This window comes from Pelobates fuscus, chromosome 11 (genome assembly GCF_036172605.1).
Source record: "Pelobates fuscus isolate aPelFus1 chromosome 11, aPelFus1.pri, whole genome shotgun sequence".
Taxonomy (NCBI): Eukaryota; Metazoa; Chordata; class Amphibia; order Anura; family Pelobatidae; genus Pelobates; species Pelobates fuscus.
The window spans coordinates 139,846,342-139,873,641 of NC_086327.1; the positions used below are offsets into that span (position 1 = coordinate 139,846,342).

At 43.1% G+C, this 27,300-nt stretch overlaps 1 protein-coding gene across 2 annotated transcripts; it reads right to left on the minus strand.

Annotated features, from left to right (window-relative positions):
• Window positions 1-362: 362 nt before the first annotated feature.
• Window positions 363-25,957, minus strand: MFN2 (mitofusin 2). 2 transcript variants are annotated; one of them, XM_063436837.1, is made up of 18 exons: window positions 25,872-25,957; window positions 18,997-19,175; window positions 18,155-18,290; window positions 17,462-17,624; window positions 16,281-16,405; window positions 15,119-15,227; window positions 14,886-14,993; window positions 13,423-13,576; window positions 13,142-13,209; window positions 12,919-13,040; window positions 12,393-12,519; window positions 11,967-12,071; window positions 11,779-11,881; window positions 10,385-10,605; window positions 9,246-9,401; window positions 6,399-6,595; window positions 6,027-6,161; window positions 363-2,708 (listed from the first exon to the last, which is right to left on the minus strand). In XM_063436837.1, exons 2-18 carry the CDS (start codon window positions 19,169-19,171, stop codon window positions 2,642-2,644), a joined length of 2,271 nt encoding a protein of 756 aa, XP_063292907.1. In that variant the 5' UTR covers window positions 19,172-19,175; window positions 25,872-25,957; the 3' UTR covers window positions 363-2,641. The 2 variants fall into 2 exon arrangements, with proteins under 2 accessions (XP_063292907.1, XP_063292906.1); XM_063436836.1 differs by lacking the exon at window positions 25,872-25,957 and adding an exon at window positions 25,054-25,111.
• Between the last annotated feature and the right edge of the window lie 1,343 nt (window positions 25,958-27,300).

Genomic DNA, 27,300 nt, shown 5'->3' on the forward strand with positions numbered 1-27,300 from the left:
TTCTTCCCAGGAGGGTCATCTTCCCGTTCTACCCAGGAGGGTCATCTTCCCGTTCTACCCAGGAGGGTCATCTTCCCATGCTACCCAGGAGGCTTGTCTTCTGTTCTACCCAGGAGGGTCGTCTTTCCGAGCTATGTGATTCTTTCTTTCCATATGGTTACATACTCACAAGTACTCCAGGACAAATCTCTATTCTCTCACAGCTACAGATCAAGAAAACAGAGCTATTAAATACACTAAACGAGCTCATACTTAAATTAGTTTTTTTATTGGCATTTGGTACAATAGACATGCAGGTCACAAGAAATTAAATACATTTGTTTGCAAAAAAAGAAAAAACACAAAAAAATTATAGGCATAAAGATAAATAATCAAGTACTGGTTTCTAGAAAATAAAGTGCAATTTAATCAAGCATTACCTCTTTTCTTTCCTTCTAGGTAATTCATTCTCGGATACCAAAAGGAGACACCTATCTTAGTTCTCTTTAGCAGACCATAGACACATCTTAGCTCTTGTAACAAGATCGCAATTTTCCAATAGACTTATTTTTTTTTTTACCAGACTTCACCTTATCTCCATTCATACAAGATGGCCCAATGAATTGAATATTTTGCAAGTAAATTATGTATTTTCAACTTAATAGGCTTTTCAACTCTCCCCATGGAAACATTACATAGAATATGTGACTACAGCCATATTATGGTACAGGAGACTGTTTCCTTTGCATTAGTAGTGATAGTGCTTTCTAGAAGGGGTGTAAGAGAATACATTTTTAGCAGTGTATATACAGTGGGTATAGACTTAATTTGGAGAAAATGAGACAGAGGATTTCTTTAAGTCTAAAGCATCACATTGTAATACCTGCTTATAAAACCAGAAAGAGGCTTAAGGCTTTAACCTTGAACATTAGTTTTATAGTCATTTTCCCTTACACGTGCTACCAACAAGCGTGATACAACATGCATAGAACATCATGTCTGCAAATAGATTAGCATAATTAGCAAATGCTATGCAAATCCTTTCCACTACTTTACTACAAGCCTAACACATCACTGTCTATGGAACAAACCTACATACGTTGCCTTACTGAACCGACCACAAATAGACTGTGTTGGGATTACTGATAAAGGCATTTTATAGGAGGCAGAGGTACAGTTATAGTCGCAGGAAGTTTTCAAGGTTTGAAGAAATAATTAACTTCTTAATGATAAGTAAAACCTTAAATAGACCTAGCCCTAGAATGGAAATAGATTCTACTTTGGCATCAGTTGGGGTATTTATAATGTGTAATTCTGGTGCAAAATATTAAATTGGAGCAATGAGCAGCAATTGTCCATTTGCTTCCACAGTGAATGCATTACTGTTTAAACTCTGTTTCAGCATTGTGTAACCCACAAAGCATTTTGGTGGCAGCAATGAGGATAGGAAAGTAGACAAGTTTTGTCAAGACCAAAGTAAAAAAGCATTTTCTTGATTTTGCAAACCGTGGTGTTGTGAATTTGTATATGAACATACCTTGTGATTTTGTAACCTAATGCTTTTAATACAGAAAACATGTAGATAGTAATATGGGGGTGGGGGGTTAAATATCCAAAATATTATATTAAGAGATTTCCTTCCAAGACATCCCCAACAGCAGCATTCGTGACTTCTTCTTCCTGTATATCTGAGCTCACTTATAAACTCTTAACTTTAAATGTCTCGAGATAAACAGAGGCAAGGGAATATTTCTAAACATGTAAGGCAAAAAAACTGCTACCTATGAAAATATCAAAAGAATGAAACAAACAGAATACTGCATAACTTTTAAAAAATGTATCACAAAATTATGAAATTTCATTTTATCCACTGAGTGCCAAGCGCCCCGAGGGGTGATTTTTAATATCAGATTGGTAAGACACGAAGGTAGTCTTTATCAAATAATCCTATGTTGCTTACTGTTTATTAGTCAAATATATGTTATATTCAATTCAGGATTTACTTTCCTACCTTGATGCAGAGCATACAGCAAAATTAAACTGAATGCAGCAGATTCCAATAGGGCAGACATAAATATGACTTTAACAGCCCCTGACACCACATTGCGGTGTGACTTCATCTAGAGCAATGATGGCTGCTTTTTGCACTGCTGATATCTGTGAACCACATTTCCTGTATATGGAGGCCACCAACAAGGACAGCATAAAACTGATGTCCATAATGTCAATATAACCATGTGAATCACCATTTACATTTCAGGTTCTGTTTTAGGATAAACACGTGTGACTAAAAGCACTTTATGGAACAACAACCTGCTTTCCCAGCATCCATTGCGGCACTCCTGCTTGGCACAGAAGCCTAAACACAGATTAGAGAAACGGCAGAGATTGAAGAACAGAAACTTTGTCAAATTCATATAACATAAAATATGAATTTAAAAAAACAAAACCAAAAAAAACAAAAGCAACCAAATACCACAGTTATACCGTAAGAAAGGTTCTAGAGTAGGTGGGTGAGAGTTTGCCCTACATTTGCAGCTTAAATTCACTCTTTTGCCAAATGGCAAGAAGGGCCCCTGCCCCCACTCTCCGTCTGCATTCGGGTATTTCCTGTACACAGTGTCTGAGTGTCCTCTTGGGTTCTTCTGTACTCGATGAAGGATCAGCTCTGCTGTAAGTACTGGTGAGTAAACATATTGAGTTCGCTGTCTAGCCAGCCCGCTTTATTTCTACAGAGAAAGCAGAAACAGGGATGATTGTTTTGGATGCAAAGAAATACCAGAACAAAACACAGGGTCAGGGGGTATTGATGGAAGCTACTGAAAGGGGCAATATGTCCAATGTTCAATCCCTGACCTATCAGCAGATCTCTCAACCTGCTGATCTTCACGACTGACTGTGTTCCAAACATTCAAACCAAACTGAACTTAATAGCTAAGACAGGCAGACATCAAGACAGATGCAACAAACTTGTAATGTACTTACTGTGCCTCTCTCCATGGCAACCTGTAAAGTGCTGAGTACACCTGTTAGTGCTATATAAATAGAATATACATACACTGTATACCTACTGCACTTACTGTACCTCCCTCTACTGTAATGTAACCTGTAAAGTGCTGAGTACACCTGTTAGCGCTATATAAATAAAATATACATACACTGTATACCTACTGCACTTACTGTACCTCCCTCTACTGTAATGTAACCTGTAACGTGCTGAGTACACCTGTTAGCGCTATATAAATAAAATATACATACACTGTATACCTACTGCATTTACTGTACCTCCCTCTACTGTAATGTAACCTGTAACGTGCTGAGTACACCTGTTAGCGCTATATAAATAAAATATACATACACTGTATACCTACTGCACTTACTGTACCTCCCTCTACTGTAATGTAACCTGTAAATTGCTGAGTACACCTGTTAGTGCTATATAAATAAAATATACATACACTGTATACCTACTGCACTTACTGTACCTCCCTCTACTGTAATGTAACCTGTAAAGTGCTGAGTACACCTGTTAGTGCTATGTAAATATAATATACATGCACTGTATACCTACTGCACTTACTGTACCTCCCTCTACTGTAATGTAACCTGTAAAGTGCTGAGTACACCTGTTAGTGCTATATAAATAAAATATACATACACTGTATACCTACTGCACTTACTGTACCTCCCTCTACTGTAATGTAGCCTGTAAAGTGCTGAGTACACCTGTTAGCGCTATTTAAATAAAATATACATACACTGTATACCTACTGCACTTACTGTATCTCCCTCTACTGTAATGTAACCTGTAAAGTGCTGAGTACACCTGTTAGTGCTATGTAAATATAATATACATGCACTGTATACCTACTGCACTTACTGTACCTCCCTCTACTGTAATGTAACCTGTAAAGTGCTGAGTACACCTGTTAGTGCTATATAAATAAAATATACATACACTGTATACCTACTGCACTTACTGTACCTCCCTCTACTGTAATGTAACCTGTAAAGTGCTGAGTACACCTGTTAGCGCTATTTAAATAAAATATACATACACTGTATACCTACTGCACTTACTGTATCTCCCTCTACTGTAATGTAACCTGTAAAGCGCTGTATATACATACACTGTAATGTAACCTGTAAAGCGCTGTATATACATACACTGTAATGTAACCTGTAAAGCGCTGTATATACATACACTGTAATGTAACCTGTAAAGCGCTGTATATACATACACTGTAATGTAACCTGTAAAGCACTGTATATACCGTATATACTCGAGTATAAGCCGACCCGAATATAAGCCGAGGCCCCTAATTTTTCCCAAAAAAACTGGGAAAACTTATTGACTCGAGTATAAGACTAGGGTGGGAAATGCAGCAGCTACTGGTAAATTTCTAAATAAAATTAGATCCTAAAAAAAATATATTAATTGAATATTTATTTACAGTGTGTGTATAATGAATGCAGTGTGTGCGTATGAGTGCAGCGTGTGTGTGTATGAGTGCAGCGTGTGTGTGTATGAGTGCAGCGTGTGTGTGTATGAGTGCAGCGTGTGTGTGTATGAGTGCAGCGTGTGTGTGTATGAGTGCAGCGTGTGTATGAGTGCAGTGTGTGTGTGTATGAATGCAGTGTGTGTGTGTGAGTGCAGTGTGTGTGTGAGTGCAGTGTGTGTGTGTGTATGAGTGCAGTGTGTGTGTGTATGAGTGCAGTGTGTGTATGAATGCAGTGTGTGTATGAATGCAGTGTGTGCAGGGCCGGTGCAAGGATATTTGCCCCCCCCCCATATGTCCTGACCTCCCCTCCTCCTCCCTCAGTGGTCCTTACCTCCCCACCCCCGTGTTCCTTCACCCCCCTCCCCCAGTGGTCCTGACTCACCCCTCCCCTAGTGGTCCTTACCCTCCCCTCCCCTAGTGGTCCTTACTTCCCCCTCCCCTCCCCTAGTGGTCCTTACTTCCCCCTCCCCTCCCCTAGTGGTCCTTATCCCCCCCCTCCCATCCATAGTGGTCCTTATCCCCCCTCCCTCCATAGTGGTCCTTATCCCCCTCCCTCCCATAGTGGTCCTTATCCCCCCCCCCTCCCTCCCTCCCATAGTGGTCCTTATCCCCCCTCCCTCCCATAGTGTTCCTTTTCTCCCCCCCTCCCTCCCATAGTGGTCCTTATCCCACCCCCTCCCTCCGATAGTGGTCCTTATCCCCCCCCCTCCCTCCCATAGTGGTCCTTATCCCCCCCCTCCCTCCCATAGCGGTCCTTATACCCCCCCTCCCTCCCATAGTGGTCCTTATCCCACCCCTCCCTCCCATAGTGGTCCTTATACCCCCCCCCTCCCACAGTGGTCCTTATACCCCCCTCCCTCAGTGGTCCTTATACCCCCCTCCCTCCCATAGTGGTCCTTATACCCCTTTTTTTATTATTATTATTATTATTTTTTTATTATTTCTTCTTATTTTATTTATATTTTTATTTATTTTTCGTACCCCCTCCCTGCTTGATACATGGCAGGGAGGGGGGCTCTCCTTCCCTGGTGGTCCAGTGGCAGTTCAGTGGGGGGGAGAGGGGGGGCTGGCAGAGCTGTAACTTACCTGTTCTGCAGCTCCTGTCAGCTCTCTCCTCCTCCGCGCGGTCTGTGCAGCTCCCTCTGTCAGCTCCCAGTGTAAGTCTCGCGAGAGCCGCGTCGCGAGACTTACACTGGGAGCTGACCGAGGTGCTGAACGGACGGCGCAGAGGAGGAGAGAGCTGACAGGAGCTGCAGAACAGGTAAGTTACAGCTCTGCCAGCCCCCCTCTCCCCCAGTCTGTATTATGGCAATGCAAATTGCCATAATACAGACCTTGACTCGAGTATAAGCCGAGTTGGGGTTTTTCAGCCCAAAAAATGTGCTGAAAAACTCGGCTTATACTCGAGTATATACGGTACATACACTGTAATGTAACCTGTATGCATACTTACTTCCCCTCTAATAAAATGTAACCTGTATGTGCTATGTATATAGGTTCACGCCACATAAATAAAACATTTGCACACGTTTTGTTTGTTTTTACCGTAATAGTTTTGCTTTGCTCTGTAAACTATCCAGAATCTCTATCTTTTTGTTCAGGGCAGCGATATCCTGCTCCAAGTTCTCCCGAGTCACATCAACCTGCTGGCACAAGTGAGCGAATGTCCCAGAGAGCTCCCTGTGAGGACAGGAACACAGGAAGCATTAAGGAAAACACTGGAATTGAATAAACTGCACACTGGCCGTCTAGGTGAGCAATGACAGACACTCACATGGGGAGTGAGAGAGTGATACAGATTTAAGAAGTCCCGCACAGGCGTGGAGTGTTCCAAGTATAAGAAGTGTTTGGAATACTGTATTTACATTTAATTATATAAAAGACAATTGTGGTTTAGCTATTTAAAGAGTAACTTACTGTTGCACTTGGTGGCTGCAATTTGAGCCAGTGTAACTGACTATCAGTTGCAGCTTCTCCGCCGCATATTCCACAAACTGCCTTTTAAAGGCGCGTTCCTTTGCCTTCGTGGTCCAAGTGAGCCGTTCATATACATACAGGAGCCCATAGAGGCCAAAAGACAAAGCGATGAGTCTCCAGCCCACAGCCTTCCAGACCTGAAACACACAAAATTATGTCATCTGACACACAGAATGTCATCTTATACACACAGAATGATGTCATCTGACACACACACACACAGAATGAGGTCATCTGATACACACAGAATGATGTCATCTGACACACACAGAATGTCATCTGACACACACAGAATGTGGTCATCTGACACACACAGATTGATGTAATCTAAAATCATTACAAAGTCCTTAAAAGGCTTACTCCAAACACCATAACCACTTAACTTAGCGTGTCGTTTATTGAATTGCACTTAAGGAGTGGTCCTGCTCTTTTACTCCCACAGTAATATAGGTTACCGCGTTAAAGTGAACATACATTTACTTCTTATAAAGACAAATAGTAAAACATAAGATATGTGGGGACAAAAACAGTTTGAATAGATTTTATAGTCAAATTAAAAACATGTTTGTTTTGAAATTACGCCTACAGATGAATATTCTACAAAAGGCAAAGTGATTCCAAGATTTTAATTTAAGTTTTGAATGTTCTTGGTGTTTCTCACTGCCATTTTATAGTGGCGCGGTCTTCGAGGATTAAACATTTTAACAGAGTTTATTTAGTTTATATAAAAAGAAAGAATGTCCACTAACCCTGAGTTAGCAGTACATGCTGGGCACGAGTTAAAGAGCCATTTCCTATACAGGGAGTGCAGAATTATTAGGCAAGTTGTATTTTTGAGGATGAATTTTATTATTGAACAACAACCATGTTCTCAATGAACCCAAAAAACTCATTAATATCAAAGCTGAATATTTTTGGAAGTAGTTTTTAGTTTGTTTTTAGTTTTAGCTATTTTAGGGGGATATCTGTGTGTGCAGGTGACTATTACTGTGCATAATTATTAGGCAACTTAACAAAAAACAAATATATACCCATTTCAATTATTTATTTTTACCAGTGAAACCAATATAACATCTCAACATTCACAAATATACATTTCTGACATTCAAAAACATAACAAAAACAAATCAGTGACCAATATAGCCACCTTTCTTTGCAAGGACACTCAAAAGCCTGCCATCCATGGATTCTGTCAGTGTTTTGATCTGTTCACCATCAACATTGCGTGCAGAAGCAACCACAGCCTCCCAGACACTGTTCAGAGAGGTGTACTGTTTTCCCTCCTTGTAAATCTCACATTTGATGATGGACCACAGGTTCTCAATGGGGCTCAGATCAGGTGAACAAGGAGGCCATGTCATTAGATTTTCTTCTTTTATACCCTTTCTTGCCAGCCACGCTGTGGAGTAATGGACGCGTGTGATGGAGCATTGTCCTGCATGAAAATCATGTTTTTCTTGAAGGATGCAGACTTCTTCCTGTACCACTGCTTGAAGAAGGTGTCTTCCAGAAACTGGCAGTAGGACTGGGAGTTGAGCTTGACTCCATCCTCAACCCGAAAAGGCCCCACAAGCTCATCTTTGATGATACCAGCCCAAACCAGTACTCCACCTCCACCTTGCTGGCGTCTGAGTCGGACTCGAGCTCTCTGCCCTTTACCAATCCAGCCACGGGCCCATCCATCTGGCCCATCAAGACTCACTCTCATTTCATCAGTCCATAAAACCTTAGAAAAATCAGTCTTGAGATATTTCTTGGCCCAGTCTTGACGTTTCAGCTTGTGTGTCTTGTTCAGTGGTGGTCGTCTTTCAGCCTTTCTTACCTTGGCCATGTCTCTGAGTATTGCACACCTTGTGCTTTTGGGCACTCCAGTGATGTTGCAGCTCTGAAATATGGCCAAACTGGTGGCAAGTGGCATCTTGGCAGCTGCACGCTTGACTTTTCTCAGTTCATGGGCAGTTATTTTGCGCCTTGGTTTTTCCACACGCTTCTTGCGACCCTGTTGACTATTTTGAATGAAACGCTTGATTGTTCGATGATCACGCTTCAGAAGCTTTGCAATTTTAAGAGTGCTGCATCCCTCTGCAAGATATCTCACTATTTTTGCCTTTTCTGAGCCTGTCAAGTCCTTCTTTTGACCCATTTTGCCAAAGGAAAGGAAGTTGCCTAATAATTATGCACACCTGATATAGGGTGTTGATGTCATTAGATCACACCCCTTCTCATTACAGAGATGCACATCACCTAATATGCTTAATTGGTAGTAGGCTTCCGAGCCTATACAGCTTGGAGTAAGACAACATGCATAAAGAGGATGATGTGGTCAAAATACTCATTTGCCTAATAATTCTGCACTCCCTGTAGAAAGAGAAGGGACCAGCACTCACAGCTACTCACAGGTGTATCAATGGGTGCAAGTTCCCGAGGTCCCCTTCCGTGAACCCCAAAAACACCTTTGTTGTTGCGGCTCCATTATTTTTGGATTTATTGCAAATCACAGACAGATTGGTTGCTTGTATCATATGATCTCTCTAGTCATAAGTTATTATTATTATTTTATAAATAACCGTCACCAAAGGTTTGGAAATTGTGATTTAACTTCCATGCTGAAACCCTGACAGTTCTTCAGGGGGCAATTCCAGCTAAATTTGCTCAAGCTTACTTAGATAAAGATATATATATATAAAAACAGTATGGCAGACCAGAAGGGAGGAAAAAAGTAAAAAGAGGCAAGAAAACACAAAACCACTAATCAGCTTTAGTGACAGAATTTTAAATATTACTTACCACCCCTCCCACCACAAGGATGCCCATAGAGGTATGGGACGTAAGTGAGGCCAAACCGGTAACCATGGAAACCATAAGTTCTTCCTGGGTCATAGAGTTTTGCTGCATTGGAGGCATACTGGGGTTTACAGGGGTCAAAGGCATATTGCGAGGAACCTGAAAAATACAAACACAGACATGGAAATTAAATGGCACACGTAAATTCCACTTAGGCTACATAGGTTTTCATTTAGATTATATGAATTTATCCGAAGCACAACTTCTCAAACAAACATTTTGCGGACAGCATGTTAACTTGAATTCCATGTTTAGATGTGTTTTATCTTAAAAGGACATTCCTGGCTAAGGATCATATAGTCCTTGCTTAAGTACTTTATGTGTGAAGAATGTGCCCTCTTTTTTTCCATTTTATAAAAGACAATTTCAATAGATAAATGAACCTTGTTACGCATCCCCAGCTATCCTAAAGCCAGTCCTGTTACTTTTTGGTAGGTTAGCTACATGGGGCTTAGCTCCACAGCTCAATGAGAGGTCCGTGATTGGACAGTCATAGAAAGTCTGTGCCGGGGAAGAAGAGAAGGGGATTGCACTAACTGCAGATACTAGATCTGCAGCCATTGCAAGACAAGATTTCTCATACCCACAAAGAAAACACAGAGGGTTTATCTATTAAATTGTTATTTTTATGAACTAGTTATATAGATAATGCAAAAATATATGTGAGACATTTTAATTAGAGGGCACAATAACCATTGCAGCTGATTGCATCATTGCAGTGGTAACAATATGGGTGACACACCCCACCCCCAAGTTTCTTGTCAAACTATTTTGGAATAGTTAAACCAAAAATCAGGATTTGGGACTATAATCAAACCATTAAGTCAAGTCATACTGTAACATGGAAAGTACACTGAGTGCTCTTTAACCTGGATGGCAATGATGGGTGGACGGCATACCGAACGTGTGGGTGTTAAATTGTAACAGGAATGAGCTCTGAGAATATCATAAAGATATATATAGAGATAATATATAAAGATATATATAGAGATAATATATAAAGATATAATAAAGATATATATATAAAGATAATATATAGAGATATAATAAAGAGATTTGTATGAAATAAGCCCATTAAGCACCTGATCATTGTAGGCCATCAAAGCTCTGCGACCATTTTTTGGTCCCAGGAATCTGTTAACCAGCATCGTCCATCCCAGGGAGAAGTGAAACTGAATGTCTTCTTGGAAGTCTGCACATAACTTGTCACAGCTCAGATCGTAGCTGAGAAAAAAGCTTTTCCGGGGAACCAGTAAATCGACCTGGGACCGCGCAGTGAGTGGAAGGAGAGGCATCATTCCTTCTGCAGAGACAAACGGTTCCAGGTCAAACAGAACTCTCGATGCTGTAATGCTACGAAAGCATGGCGATGCTATTGAAAATGCGAGGTGGCCGCTGACAACACACAGATTGCCACGTTTTCTCCGTCATTTTCTACTGGTATGTTTCTAGAATGATCCACACTGCATCCAGAGGTTTCCAGAGAACATGCATTACGCTGGTGGCAATGCCAATCTCCTGGAACCTTTGGGAGAGATACTACAGATTTGGTCTTTCTTGCGTGTGAAATCAACGTCTCAGTGGCTTGTGTACTTTTAATACTAAATTGATAAAGAATGTATTTATTGTGGGAAATTTATTGTTAGATTTTGGGAGTCTGATTTTTCCAAAATTCAATAGAAAATGATTTTTATTTTTACAACAACGTATATAATAACAGTAAAATAACATTTGTGGGACTTGGATTATAGGATCAATAAACAAATCCACTAATTTGGCATATATACAACTATTTCACAGATGCATTGTAATGTTGTATAGTTATGCTATACATAAGGGTACATTCCATTTTCAATGCTAAAAATATTGTTTTTGATAGAAAATTATGACTACCGGTAAGTTATACATCGTTATTAGTAATTATGTTATCAGGGCTTAGAATTTCAAGTATTACACTAGTAGCCAGGCCTTAAAGGAACACAAACATGGACGCACTGCCCCAGGAAGGATCTCTAACAGCCATCTGAGGAGTGGCCAGTGGAGGTATCCCTAGGCTGTAACGTAAACACTGGCTTTTCTATGAAAAGACAGTGTTTACAGCAAAAAGCCTGAAGGGAATGATTCTACTCACCAGAACAAATACTATACAATAAGCTGTAGTTGTTCTGGTGACTAGTGTCCCTTTAAGAGTTACGCACTGCTACAAGCCTGAAGGGTACATAGCATAGTACAAAGTGCCAGGGTTATTTTTTCACTTGCCAAAGGCTAGTTGAAATTTTAAAGCCTGATATCATAGTCTATTTAGGTTTTTGTATATTTTCTCTCTGTGTTCTCTTTTATCTTCTTATGAACTTGTAATTAAACTTATGTAATTAATTTAAAAATGGCTTTAGATCTAGAAATTTGCTACAGGTACAGCAGTAAGTCCCCTTTCTACATGATCACTGCTCTATCAGTGCATAATATGACGTTTTACCCATCATTTCTTGCTGCGTAGACTGGAGTGACACAGATATTGTACTTAAACAGCGATCAGTCAAATTCCGGCCAAGTCCTTCTTCGACATGGTGATGTAGTGCCTAATGGAACAGAGCGTTAAGCTATTTTTAGGAGAAGCTGCCACAGTTAAAATTAGTTTTATTTTTCTAAGTTTTATTTTCTTACGTTCTTGTAAACTTTAATTACAACTTGGGACGGATGGAAATCCATTTCAAAGTCATCAACTAGGACTGAGAGACGACGGATCTCTTCGGCCATTGCGTTGGACACCTGGTGAAACCGCAAACACAAGTTAATCATTACAAGGATCTGAGGATATACTGTACATTGATAGGGGCTGTGGTGCCACTATATAAACATCTTATAAAATAACCTTGTTACTGATACACAATGTATATTTATGAATATACATGTTTTTTTTACCGACATACATCCCATCAACACGGTACCTTATATTTGCAATTATTTACAAACAGCAGAATCACACTCCTAGTGCACACAGTCAAGGTTTCTACATAAACGTTTCTGTATGATTGACAAATCTAGAAAACGTTTGGTGGATTCTTCCCATAAACTGAGGCATTCCCTTACCTGACGTTCCACCTCATCCGTGATCTGCTTGATTTTCAGTTTATAATCCTCGGTCAGCAGCTCAAGCTGTTTTTCAATGAATTCCAAGCGATCCCTGAATTCCTCTCGCTTTTCCAGACAGTAAACCCTATACAGAATATATAACATATTACAAGAAGCAAGAGATCGCCCATAACCAAAGCTGTAAACTCTGAAGCTCTATCAATCTATACATTGTGTGATTCCAGTGGTTTGTGAAATACATCTCCCATGAACTCATGTGATAGAAGTGTCTGTAATCTGCAATTGGATATGATCAGCAATCCTACTGTAAGCAGTGGCAAAGCTAGGACTTCCTAGTCTGGGCAGAGCTCACTGCAGGAAGATGCAAACTGGGGAATTGCGGCAAACGTGGGACCTTTAGATGGAGCTATCAGTTACTTTATTATTCCTAATACATAATGCATTAAAAGTGGTGGAAACCTGCAGCCTTCATTTAAATGAACAAAGTAAATAAATAATCACTTCATCATGAGAGAATTTTCACCTCTGCTCCTGGGCCGCGACATGTACGGACTCCATTATCTGGCGAAGGACTTCTGTAATATGTTTGGCTCGCATTGTATGCTGCTCAAATTTGGTCTTTACTGCGGATTGAGAAATGCATTCCTGCAAACAGATACAACAGACATGCAACAAAGCAATGCATGATAGTAAAGTCAAGAAGGGTGAAATCATCTAGTCTCTCGTCCCGCAGCCTTATCGCTCACCTCAAATCTCCTCTCGAAATTCTGAAACTCAAACATCCTGCCTTGGAAACCTTCAGCCAAAGCTCCACCTAGTGGGCGAAAAAAATAGGGTCCCAATCGTTAGCAGGCTACTATTCAATACCATACTGCACTTACTGGTAATCAAACCACAAGAATAGATTTCACAAATCGGATACTCGTTACAATGACTAATAATACTTGCTGAGGGTGTCTAGAAATCTTTAAACCAGGACGAACCAGGTCTGACAGAGGACAATGTATAAGTACTGGTGTTACTGTACCTCCTTCAGGCATTCCTTGAGCTTTCTGCATCCTGGCATTTAAAACCTCCTTAGCGGACACAAAGAAAATGCGATCTCCTGCCTGGGTTCGATCCAGGACACCCAGCTCGTCCACCAAGAAGCTGGTACAGCGCTCCATATGCTGCCGGCGCACCTGCAGACAACAAGAAACACAATACAAAACAGAACCGAGACAGTCCGAAGGCAAAAAGATAAGAATCACCAAGCTGAGCAGATACTAAAATGCAACCAGGATCAAATGCACCTTTGTTACTGCGAGTGGAGGCAATCTAAACACCATAATCACTACAGCCCACAGTAATGGCTATGGTGTGGAATTAGCAGGTTTTTTTTATCCATGTTTGGATGTCAATCATTGTCTGAACCTGTCCAGAACATTGTCACCCATGTGGTCTGTTTGTCTGCCATTTATTCTATGGAGGAAGCATGCATAAAATACAACAAAGTTTCCTTTTACAAGAATCAGACAACTGAATTTATTCTTATGTTCATGGAAACGTTATTATAATTTAGTAAAAAGGAGCAGAGTTTCATTTGAAATCTACCATTTCACACAAAGTGCGCTGCAAGTTGGCATGTGAGCTTACAATCTACAAGTTATAAAGGAGAGCTGAGACCAGAGTTTGCAACTTGGATAATTACTATAATGAGGTGAACTGCACCACATGTACCCAGTGTCAGGCTCATTCAGAAGAAGCAAATACCAGCACCAGCTCCACTGTGCACTGTTTGGATCTGAATGGCTCTCTAGGCTGGAATCCAAACACTAATAGGGATTAGGCACTGGTTACACAAGTCTTTATAGACATTCTTCTAGAAGTCAAAACAAAATGTTCTTTCTAAACAGGGCGTCTGCAAAAAACTTCTACAAAAGAAAATCGATTGCTTTCCAAAATAGAAGCGCCAGTTTGTATTAGGAAAGCTGTGAATATAGCCATTTTAATCCCAACGAAATAGAAGGCTTACTCCACAAGCACTGGGAAGGATGTAGGAATAAAAGCGTGTTTACAACATTTCCCACAATGCTCGGTATGTCAGGAAGTATCATGGGAAATTGAGTTCACACGTAGCTGCAGTGTCAGGATTATCCAGCAGGAAACTTACACATGCCAAATGGATCCATGGCACCAAGGCTTCTACACGTCTAATGAATGTTACGGCTTTATGTACTTGTTAGTTTTGTATAGAATTTAGATCATAACATTTCCTGTTATTTATCATCTATTGATTTGTATTGGGGGTTAATCTCCCAGCAGTATTGTTCTATATTATAATATTAAGCTAGTGCCATCTTGTTATGTTTTAGTGGTAGATGCAGACAGGGCTACACTCGGAGTGAGGGCATTACCTCTTCACCAAACATAGTATGAAATGCTGTCAGACCTTCTTTGTTCACCATAATACCAAACAAAATGTGTAAACGTGTTTGTATAAAGTGTTACCTCGTCCATATATTCAGGCTCAGAGGCGGACGCATCCCATCGATTATTCAAAATAAAAATATTGGGCCGTGATAGACGCTCATTTACTTTGTGAAAAAACTGTTTTTCCTAAATAAACCCCCCCCCAAAAAAACAGAAGAAACAGTTACCAAAACAATGTGTGATATTTGTATGCACAAGAAAGACAAACCACCAAAAAACAAAACAAAAAAACACCTTTTAAGAATACGTACTGTCTGCATTAGTGTAGATTCAGAGTTTGCCACCAACACAAAGACATCTGCATCCAGGCAAAACTTGTCAATCCAGCTGTCTAGCTCTGTGGTAACATCAATACCTGGGCTGCAAACACCAACATGTCAAATATTACATTGTTAAAAGGATAGTCTTCTTTATTTCATAATATATATATATATAATATCAAGCGCAGTATTGCGTCTTCAATTGTTTTGTACTGATGTAAGTTTGCACCTGATCCTAAATAAAGATGTGGTGTTTTTTTTTTTTAAACAAGTATAATTTGAACTACCCACATCAAACACATATTGTATGTGCAGGCAAAGGTATGACCTCATCTCTCCTAAACCACCTTCTCCTTCCCAACCATATTTTACTCAGCCTTCCTCCACACAGTTAGAAATCTCAACCCAACCTTCCGTCTCCGCCCAGCCAGACCTCCCACCCCAGCCTTCCGTCTCCGCCCAGCCAGACCTCCCGACCCAGCCTTCCGTCTCCGCCCAGCCAGACCTCCGGCCCCAGCCTTCCGTCTCCGCCCAGCCAGACCTCCCGACCCAGCCTTCCGTCTCCGCCCAGCCAGACCTCCGGCCCCAGCCTTCCGTCTCCGCCCAGCCAGACCTCCTACCCCAGCCTTCCGTCTCCGCCCAGCCAGACCTCCCGACCCAGCCTTCCTTCTCCGCCCAGCCAGACCTCCCGACCCAGCCTTCCTTCTCCGCCCAGCCAGACCTCCCGACCCAGCCTTCCTTCTCCGCCCAGCCCAGCCTTCCTTCTCCGCCCAGCCAGACCTCCCAGCCCAGTCTTCCTTCTCCGCCCAGCCAGACCTCCCGACCCAGCCTGACCTCCCGACCCAGCCTTTCTTCTTCGCCCAGCCAGATCTCGACCCAACTTTCTGTAGAATTTACAGTTCTGCGTTACCAATGTCAATTTTGTCCAACCTGGACAAGTAAAATTATAATTCCACTTTATCAATGTAGACAAGGGACACGTTGTTACTGGCTGCCAGGAAAGCCCTTTTTTGTTTAACCTACAAGAATTACAAAAAAGAAGGACTGTGCCTTTGCACCATTAGCCCCTTTGAATTGTATTAAAAATGTAAGGCACAACAAAACCAAGAATATATCCTGCAGAACATGCATGGAGCAAATCTCAGATCCTTACCTATCCATCAGTACTAGATCATCTTTCAAGAGGGAACACTTGGAGTTTGGCCACATGACACTGACCAGAGATCCTGAATCCAAGAGCTCGTCCTGATGAAGAGCGTGAGCCAGCTGGTTCACCGTCTGAAACAAAAACCCAGGCACAATGATTTAGAGGTTGGCATTTATTGGCGTTAATACAATGCAGATTATAATATTCTGTGTACTTACTGACAATGTACATTTTAAATGTGCACATTAAACCGGCCATGAGCACTATCAGCCAATCAATACTGTTCAGGTTGGACAAAACTGGTATTAATAATATGGAGGTATTGGTATCAATGTGGTTGAGATGGAGGAAGATCCTTGGCAGCCTTCCTAAACCAAGGAACCACACCGTGGCACTCTAGGCCCATTGAAGGCCCTTAAAGCCATATTGATCATCAACACAGGAGAGCTATAAAAAATGATCTATATAGTTTACCAGCAAATTATCTAGAAAGCATATCCGGTAAATGTAATGTTTTACTTACGTGTATGTGACTTTCTGAATGCAGCCCTGAGCAGCACACATACGCTCACAGTGACAGAGAGCACGTATCAGAAGGCTTTGTAGGAATTTACGAATGAGCACTTGTCGACTGTAACCAATGTAACTATACTTTTTCTAGCATTCAGCATACACAACGTACAGACTGCATTTTATAATTCAAGGAAATGGGCTTATCCTTAACACACATATGATGGGTTTTATTACCGGCTTCTGTTAAAATTTAGATGCCGTAACACTTACAGCTAGTCCAGTCTTGGACAAACAACAAGGAAGTGAAATTCCTCTTTATCTTTGTGCATCAGAGGGGCTGAGCTTTGGGTGCTGGGAGTGTTAAACCCACTCTAAAAAAACAGCAGTACTGACACCGACAGAAAGAAAGCCATTCCTCTTTAAGCCAGGCACGTTGTCTGATATCACAGTGATCATGTCAGCACAAAGTCTGCTCATACTGCCACATGTATCTAATTATAACTAGGAATGTGTATATCAGTGTGTTACACACACCCCTTTGGCACACGAGTTTAATATCAAGCCTCTCTGGTATTACACAATGTGATGCCTTACAGTGCACAATATTCACCTTTACCTGTTGCGTATTGTCTAACGCACACACTCTGACATTCATTCATTAACCCTGCGTTCACCTTCACACTTCGTTTTTCCTCTGATCCATCAGTAAAAAGATAGGACTCGTTTCCCTCTGTCCCCTCAACACGCAGGAAACAGTTGGTTGTGTGTCCGATGCCAGAAGGGAGGACTTTGTCCCATAACATGGCGTTTATTACCGTGCTTTTCCCATTACTGGTCCTATGACAGGGAAAGGATATACACACAATGTCACATTTTATTGCAAGAAAACATATCTCCTACCTACCACAGTGCAGCACCTAACCAAATGGCTGAATAAAGTTTTACTAAAAAGTGTACAATCTGAAACGATTTAAAAAGTATAAGATGCAAATGTATGTTCAAATTCACCAAAATATCTTACTTTCATAATTAAAATGCAATTCAGTAAAGTTCTTATATTATTGTGTCTTTAACAGAATAGAGCAAAATATGCATAGATTCTCTGATTTCTACAATTAATAAATACAATATATAAACAGTGCAATCACATAAGGAGGAAGAGTTTCACGGAACTCTACCTCCATTATCTACTGAAACGGTGGGGATTCTGCGTTAATCTTCAGCAACAATTTTTAACAAAATTTCTGTTTGTGTCTGAGCTAGGATTGCACGCTTAGCATGCTGGCCGAGTATCAAAGGAACTGTAGTCCAGAAACCTTTGCAGTTCTTACGTCCCTGATCATGTTTGTTACAGAGCTGTATCTTACCTGCCAAAAAAAGCCACTTTCATGTGCCGCCGAGCCAGAACCTCACTGATGCCAGCGACGTTAGACAGATAGCCTTTAACCTCAAGCACCTGTTCTTCAGAGGCCACTGGATCGAGCTGGGCATTCTGATAGGTTTCTAATAAACACAAAAGATAATCAAAAGATTGATCGTTAGGGGGACATTGTTAATGTTCTAAGAATTCTAACAAATCGGAATTTATTATTGGCAATCAAACAGCTAACTCTCCACGGTATCTTAAACTACTATCAGCCCAAATCAATGTATTCTCTAATGCTGCATAAATAACAAATCTTGGGCAGAGTGATTACAGTGGTGCAATCAGTAGGGACTGGAATTGGTTTCCATGGTGATTGCTCCTTTAGTAAAAAAAAAAAAAAAAAAAAACCCACACGTTTCCAAACCATTTCACCCCCAGCATACACAAGTGAGAATAGGAGAAAGCTAGAACCTACTGCTCACATTACAATCTACTGGTTCCCCTGAGGAACGCATGAAAGGATCAGCGGGCCAGAATAGAAAGGTGCAGGTAATATGGGGGACCAAGAGGGAGCATGGCATTAAAACGCTCGCTCACAATACAAGAGGGGGATACTAATACAAATAGAAAACGAACAACAGATCATTTATACCAAATCCAGAAAATTGGGGTGGGAACAACTCCCCCACCCCTCCCCCCAAAAAAAGAAAACAATATAAAAAAAAACACGAAACAACCTATATGAATCAGAATATGGAGAGGACAGGGTAAGAAGAATAAATAGTAATGCAAATAATCGGCAAAGGTCAGGCACAGATTAAGATGTTTGGGCACAAATCTCACCATCTAGAAAGTTGAAGCTCTCCTGGATGTAGGAACCAAGTTGGTCAAAGATGCCGTTGATTTTCTTTTTGGCGGTAACAAAGTGCTTAAGCGGAGAAGCGTTAACTTCAGCCATGAATCTCTTGTCTTTCTTCGAGGTAACTATAGATGATGAGCGAGTAAACAAGAGGGACATTGCGCTGTCGGGAGGAGGAAGATATTTTACTGAAATCAATGGAATTCAGAAAGAAATACAGACTTTCATTCAATGTCTAAAATACTGAGAGTCCATTCACTTTTATTATTTCTGGGCATGACAGCTTTCATTTTCAGAGTATGTGACAAAGGAGAATATAGCTGCTAACTAAAATATTCAATATACCAACTAGTATAGGCGTATACAAGGTTAATATGAGGTATACTAGACCAGAAATAGCGAACGCTCTCTGAAATGTGTTCACCCCCCCCCCACCCTTTTTTTGTGGTTTCTCTCCCAGTTTCGTCTTAGTTTAACTAACTTATAGAATTTGCATAAACAATGCTTCACTTAGTCTTGTTTAGTGGCAAGGTGTCTGAGTTTTGCTATACTGTTTGAGTGTCTTGGGTGGGGGAAATCTCCCAGTGATGGTCTTTCATTTTGGCATTCACAGCCATTATGTCTAAATAAGGAGTGCTGGCACCATAACCACTACAATTAGCTGTAATGGTTATGGTGCTTCAAGAGCCCCTGTAATAAAATCTGGACAAAATAAAGAGAAACACCCATTTGGACAAGGAATATAACACAGATTGCTGCCACAGACTAATGCATATATAAGCAATCAGGCCTACCTACTTACTGTATGTGAGTAAGAGGCATTGCTTAGTCATCAATATTTACCGGGTGAACCTAGGACTCTGTACAGCGGATATCGTTACCGAGGACTCTGTACAGCGGATATCGTTACCGAGGACTCTGTACAGCGGATATCGTTACCGAGGACTCTGTACAGCGGATATCGTTACCGAGGACTCTGTACAGCGGATATCGTTACCGAGGACTCTGTACAGCGGATATCGTTACCTAGGACTCTGTACAGCGGATATCGTTACCTAGGACTCTGTACAATAGATATCGTTACCTAGGACTCTGTACAATAGATATCGTTACCTAGGACTCTGTACAATAGATATCGTTACCTAGGACTCTGTGCAGCGGATATTGTTACCGTACAGCAAATATCGTTACTGTGGACTCTGTACAGCAAATATCGTTACTGTGGACTCTGTACAGCAAATATCGTTACTGTGGACTCTGTACAGTGGATATCGTTACCTAGGACTCTGTACAGCAGATATCTATCTAGGACTCTGTACAGCGGATATCGTTACCTAGGACTCTGTACAGCGGATATCTATCTAGGATATCTATCTAGGACTCTGTACAGCAGATATCTATACCTAGGACTCTGTACAGCAGATATCTATACCTAGGACTCTGTACAGCAGATATCATTACCTAGGACTCTGTACAGCAGATATCATTACCTAGGACTCTGTACAGCAGATATCATTACCTAGGACTCTGTACAATAGATATCGTTACCTAGGACTCTGTGCAGCGGATATTGTTACCGTACAGCAAATATCGTTACTGTGGACTCTGTACAGCAAATATCGTTACTGTGGACTCTGTACAGCAAATATCGTTACTGTGGACTCTGTACAGCAAATATCGTTACTGTGGACTCTGTACAGCAAATATCGTTACTGTGGACTCTGTACAGCGGATATCGTTACTGTGGACTCTGTACAGTGGATATCGTTACCTAAGACTCTGTACAGCAGATATCTATCTAGGACTCTGTACAGCGGATATCGTTACCTAGGACTCTGTACAGCGGATATCTATCTAGGATATCTATCTAGGACTCTGTACAGCAGATATCTATACCTAGGACTCTGTACAGCAGATATCATTACCTAGGACTCTGTACAGCAGATATCATTACCTAGGACTCTCTACAGCAGATATCATTACCTAGGACTCTCTACAGCAGATATCGTTACCTAGGACTCTCTACAGCAGATATCGTTACCTAGGACTCTCTACAGCAGATATCGTTACCTAGGACTCTCTACAGCAGATATCGTTACCTAGGACTCTCTACAGCAGATATCGTTACCTAGGACTCTCTACAGCAGATATCGTTACCTAGGACTCTCTACAGCAGATATCGTTACCTAGGACTCTCTACAGCAGATATCGTTACCTAGGACTCTCTACAGCAGATATCGTTACCTAGGACTCTCTACAGCAGATATCGTTACCTAGGACTCTCTACAGCAGATATCGTTACCTAGGACTCTCTACAGCAGATATCGTTACCTAGGACTCTCTACAGCAGATATCGTTACCTAGGACTCTCTACAGCAGATATCGTTACCTAGGACTCTCTACAGCAGATATCGTTACCTAGGACTCTCTACAGCAGATATCGTTACCTAGGACTCTCTACAGCAGATATCGTTACCTAGGACTCTCTACAGCAGATATCGTTACCTAGGACTCTCTACAGCAGATATCGTTACCTAGGACTCTCTACAGCAGATATCGTTACCTAGGACTCTCTACAGCAGATATCGTTACCTAGGACTCTCTACAGCAGATATCGTTACCTAGGACTCTGTACAGCAGATATCGTTACCTAGGACTCTCTACAGCAGATATCGTTACCTAGGACTCTCTACAGCAGATATCGTTACCTAGGACTCTCTACAGCAGATATCGTTACCTAGGACTCTCTACAGCAGATATCGTTACCTAGGACTCTCTACAGCAGATATCGTTACCTAGGACTCTCTACAGCAGATATCGTTACCTAGGACTCTCTACAGCAGATATCGTTACCTAGGACTCTCTACAGCAGATATCGTTACCTAGGACTCTCTACAGCAGATATCGTTACCTAGGACTCTCTACAGCAGATATCGTTACCTAGGACTCTCTACAGCAGATATCGTTACCTAGGACTCTGTACAGCAGATATCATTACCTAGGACTCTGTACAGCAGATATCATTACCTAGGACTCTGTACAGCAGATATCATTACCTAGGACTCTGTACAGCAGATATCATTACCTAGGACTCTGTACAGCAGATATCATTACCTAGGACTCTGTACAATAGATATCGTTACCTAGGACTCTGTGCAGCGGATATTGTTACCGTACAGCAAATATCGTTACTGTGGACTCTGTACAGCAAATATCGTTACTGTGGACTCTGTACAGCAAATATCGTTACTGTGGACTCTGTACAGCAAATATCGTTACTGTGGACTCTGTACAGCGGATATCGTTACTGTGGACTCTGTACAGTGGATATCGTTACCTAAGACTCTGTACAGCAGATATCTATCTAGGACTCTGTACAGCGGATATCGTTACCTAGGACTCTGTACAGCGGATATCTATCTAGGATATCTATCTAGGACTCTGTACAGCAGATATCTATACCTAGGACTCTGTACAGCAGATATCATTACCTAGGACTCTGTACAGCAGATATCATTACCTAGGACTCTGTACAGCAGATATCATTACCTAGGACTCTCTACAGCAGATATCGTTACCTAGGACTCTCTACAGCAGATATCGTTACCTAGGACTCTCTACAGCAGATATCGTTACCTAGGACTCTCTACAGCAGATATCGTTACCTAGGACTCTCTACAGCAGATATCGTTACCTAGGACTCTCTACAGCAGATATCGTTACCTAGGACTCTCTACAGCAGATATCGTTACCTAGGACTCTCTACAGCAGATATCGTTACCTAGGACTCTCTACAGCAGATATCGTTACCTAGGACTCTCTACAGCAGATATCGTTACCTAGGACTCTCTACAGCAGATATCGTTACCTAGGACTCTCTACAGCAGATATCGTTACCTAGGACTCTCTACAGCAGATATCGTTACCTAGGACTCTGTACAGCAGATATCGTTACCTAGGACTCTGTACAATAGATATCATTACCTAGGATTCTGTACAGCAGATATCTATCTAGGATATCCATCTAGGACTCTGTACAGTAGATATATTTACCTAGGTCTCTGTACAATAGATATCTATCTAGGATATCTATCTAGGACTCTGCACAGTGGATATATTTACCTAGGATATCTATCTAGGACTCTGCACAGTGGATATATTTACCTAGGATATCTATCTAGGACTCTGCACAGTGGATATATTTACCTAGGATATCTATCTAGGACTCTGCACAGTGGATATATTTACCAAGGACTCTGTACAGTAGATATATTTACCTAGGACTCTGTACAGTAGATATATTTACCTAGGACTCTGTACAGTAGATATATTTACCTAGGATATCTATCTAGGACTCTGTACAGTGGATATATTTACCTAGGATATCTATCTAGGACTCTGTACAGTGGATATATTTGGCAGAGATCTAAGTGTCTGCAGCAGTGGAATGTCTGAGCCGGTTTTCCCGCATATAATAAACATTACTCAGATATAATAAACACAAGCTACCTGACTAACTGCATGGTCTAAAAAGCCTACCTGTACTTCATTACTCACACCCATTATACCACTTACAAACACTGACACACAGCTAATGCTACATTAACCCACACACAGGGGGCTTTCAGCTGGACCCCCACCTCCCCATCATACACCTCATGTGGTAAGATTGCCACAATGTTCCATTTGATTTGACCAGCAACAATGGGTAAGAGAAGAGTCAGCAGCCAAATGTAGCTTGCTTCTAGATATAAACGTTCAAGCAAATCTAAATAATAAAATATGGACGTTTTAATAAATACAACAAAGTGTTTTTTAAAGCTCATTTCCAAATCTTGGAGTGATTCAAAAGCAAAAAAAGTAGTTATAAATTCTATGCAGAAAATATAATCAATTAACACAACTGCTACTAGGCTCTTATATAAAGGTTGTGACCTAAGGCAATTGAATACTATCAAACCCATATATCCAGCCAATATATGGATCAGGCTGAGGACTTGGATAATAGCACCTGCCAAGCAAGAGTGCAGCATAAACTGATTATCATGGATTTTCTTTTTAACTGCATCTAAAGGCTCCATGAAGGAGAGTAAGTGCAAACTCCTGAAGAATTTGTGCAGTAGTTCCAGATGTCTATGGATGGCTAGAGATCTCCCAAAACCTCAGCCTGCAGTAGCAACATTAAGGGGACCACTGCCCCAGTGATCACATTAGGGGCACCCCTTCCGCAGTGATCACGTTCGGGGGACCCCTGCCGCAGTGATCACGTTCGGGGGACCCCTGCCGCAGTGATCACGTTCGGGGGACCCCTGCCGCAGTGATCACGTTCGGGGGACCCCTGCCGCAGTGATCACGTTCGGGGGACCCCTGCCGCAGTGATCACGTTCGGGGGACCCCTGCCGCAGTGATCACGTTCGGGGGACCCCTGCCGCAGTGATCACGTTCGGGGGACCCCTGCCGCAGTGATCACGTTCGGGGGACCCCTGCCGCAGTGATCACATTCGGGGGACCGCTGCCGCAGTGATCACGTTCGGGGGACCGCTGCCGCAGTGATCACGTTCGGGGGACCGCTGCCGCAGTGATCACGTTAGGGAGACCCCTGCCGCAGTGATCACGTTAGGGGGACCCCTGCCGCAGTGATCACGTTAGGGGGACCCCTGCCGCAGTGATCACGTTATTGGGACCCCTGCCGCAGTGATCACATAAGGGGTACCCCTGCCGCAGTGATCACATTAGGGGGACCCCTGCCGGAGTGATCACATTAGGGGGACCCCTGCCGGAGTGATCACATTAGGGGGACCCCTGCCGCAGTGATCACATTAGGGGGACCCCTGCCGCAGTGATCACATTAGGCGGACCCCTGCCGCAGTGATCACATTAGGCGGACCCCTGCCGCAGTGATCACATTAGGCGGACCCCTGCCGCAGTGATCACATTAGGGGGACCCCTTCCGCAGTGATCACATTAGGGGGATCCCTGTCGCAGATTAAAGTTTAAGTCTTATAATCAGTGTTATTCCCCAGAATGCATTGGTAGAGTACCTGCCCTGATAATGATCCCAGCCTGCACTCATTGGGGGCCCTGCCCTGGTGGTAGCCCTGGTTATTCTGGTGACAGACCTGGTTGCCCAGCTTGCCCTGGTGGTAGCCCTGGTTATTCTGGTGGTAGCCCTGGTTGCCCCAGCCTGCCTGGTGGTAGCCCTGGGTATTCTGGTGGTAGCCCCGGTTATTCTGGTGGTAGCCCTGGTTGCCCAACCTGCCTGGTGGTAGCCCCGGTTATTCTGGTGGTAGCCCCGGTTGCCCAGCCTGCCTGGTGGTAGCCCTGGTTATTCTGGTGGTAGCCCTGGTTGCCCAGCCTGCCTGGTGGTAGCCCTGGTTATTTTGGTGGTAGCCCCGGTTATTCTGGTGGTAGCCCCGGTTATTCTGGTGGTAGCCCCGGTTGCCCAGCCTGCCTGGTGGTAGCCCTGGTTATTCTGGTGGTAGCCCTGGTTGCCCAGCCTGCCTGGTGGTAGCCCTGGTTATTTTGGTGGTAGCCCCGGTTATTCTGGTGGTAGCCCCGGTTATTCTGGTGGTAGCCCCGGTTGCCCAGCCTGCCTGGTGGTAGCCCTGGTTATTCTGGTGGTAGCCCTGGTTGCCCAGCCTGCCTGGTGGTAGCCCCGGTTATTTTGGTGGTAGCCCTGGTTGCCCAGCCTGCCTGGTGGTAGCCCCGGTTATTTTGGTGGTAGCCCTGGTTGCCCAGCCGGCCCTGGTGGTAGCCCCGGTTGCCCAACCTGCCTGGTGGTAGCCCTGGTTATTCTGGTGGTAGCCCCGGTTGCCCTGGTGGTAGCCCCGGTTTCCCTGGTAACGACCCGGTTGCTCACTTGTCCTGCAGTTGTCACTGGGCCGGCACTGCCAGTCTCTGCCCGCAGCCTGTGAAGGGTACAGGAAGGGCCTGGAGGGCGTGAGGTAAATAACTCCGCCCCACTACGGGCATGACGTAACTAACCCCGCCCCCACTACAGGGCGTGACGTTACTAACCCCGCCCCACTAAAGGGCGTGACGTTACTAACCCCACCCCACTACAGAGTGACGTAACTAACCCCGCCCCCACCACCGGGCGTGACGTAACTAACCCCGCCCCACTAAAGGAAAGGATGGCAGCAATTGACAGGAATACCCCGGGCACCATAATCACTGCAGCTCCCGGTACTGGTGATGGTGCCTGTCCATTGTGAGAAATCAAATCATTGATACTCCCAGCGGGTCATTAATACTCCCAGCGGGTACTCCCGATGTCATTAATACTCCCAGCGGGTACTCCCGGTGTCATTAATACTCCCAGCGGTCCATTAATACTCCCAGCGGGTACTCCCGGTGTCATTAATACTCCCAGCGGGCCATTAATACTCCCAGCGGGTACTCCCGGTGTCATTAATACTCCCAGCGGGCCATTAATACTCCCAGCGGGTACTCCCGATGTCATTAATACTCCCAGCGGGCCATTAATACTCCCAGCGGGGTACTCCCGGTGTCATTAATACTCCCAGCGGGCCATTAATACTCCCAGCTGGTACTCCCGGTGTTATTAATACTCCCAGCTGGTACTCCCGGTGTCATTAATACTCCCAGCTGGTACTCCCGGTGTCATTAATACTCCCAGCGGGTACTCCCGGTGTCATTAATACTCCCAGTGGGCCATTAATACTCCCAGCGGGGTACTCCCGGTGTCATTAATACTCCCAGCGGGTACTCCCGGTGTCATTAATACTCCCAGCGGGTACTCCCGGTGTCATTCATACTCCCAGCTGGTACTCCCGGTGTCATTAATACTCCCAGCGGGTACTCCCGGTGTCATTCATACTCCCAGCGGGTACTCCCGGTGTCATTAATACTCCCAGCGGGCCATTAATACTCCCAGCGGGTACTCCCGGTGTCATTAATACTCCCAGCGGGTACTCCCGGTGTCATTCATACTCCCAGCGGGTACTCCCGGTGTCATTAATACTCCCAGCGGGCCATTAATACTCCCAGCGGGGTACTCCCGGTGTCATTAATACTCCCAGCGGGCCATTAATACTCCCAGCTGGTACTCCCGGTGTTATTAATACTCCCAGCTGGTACTCCCGGTGTCATTAATACTCCCAGCTGGTACTCCCGGTGTCATTAATATTCCCAGCGGGTACTCCCGGTGTCATTAATACTCCCAGCGGGCCATTAATACTCCCAGCGGGGTACTCCCGGTGTCATTAATACTCCCAGCGGGTACTCCCGGTGTCATTCATACTCCCAGCGGGTACTCCCGGTGTCAT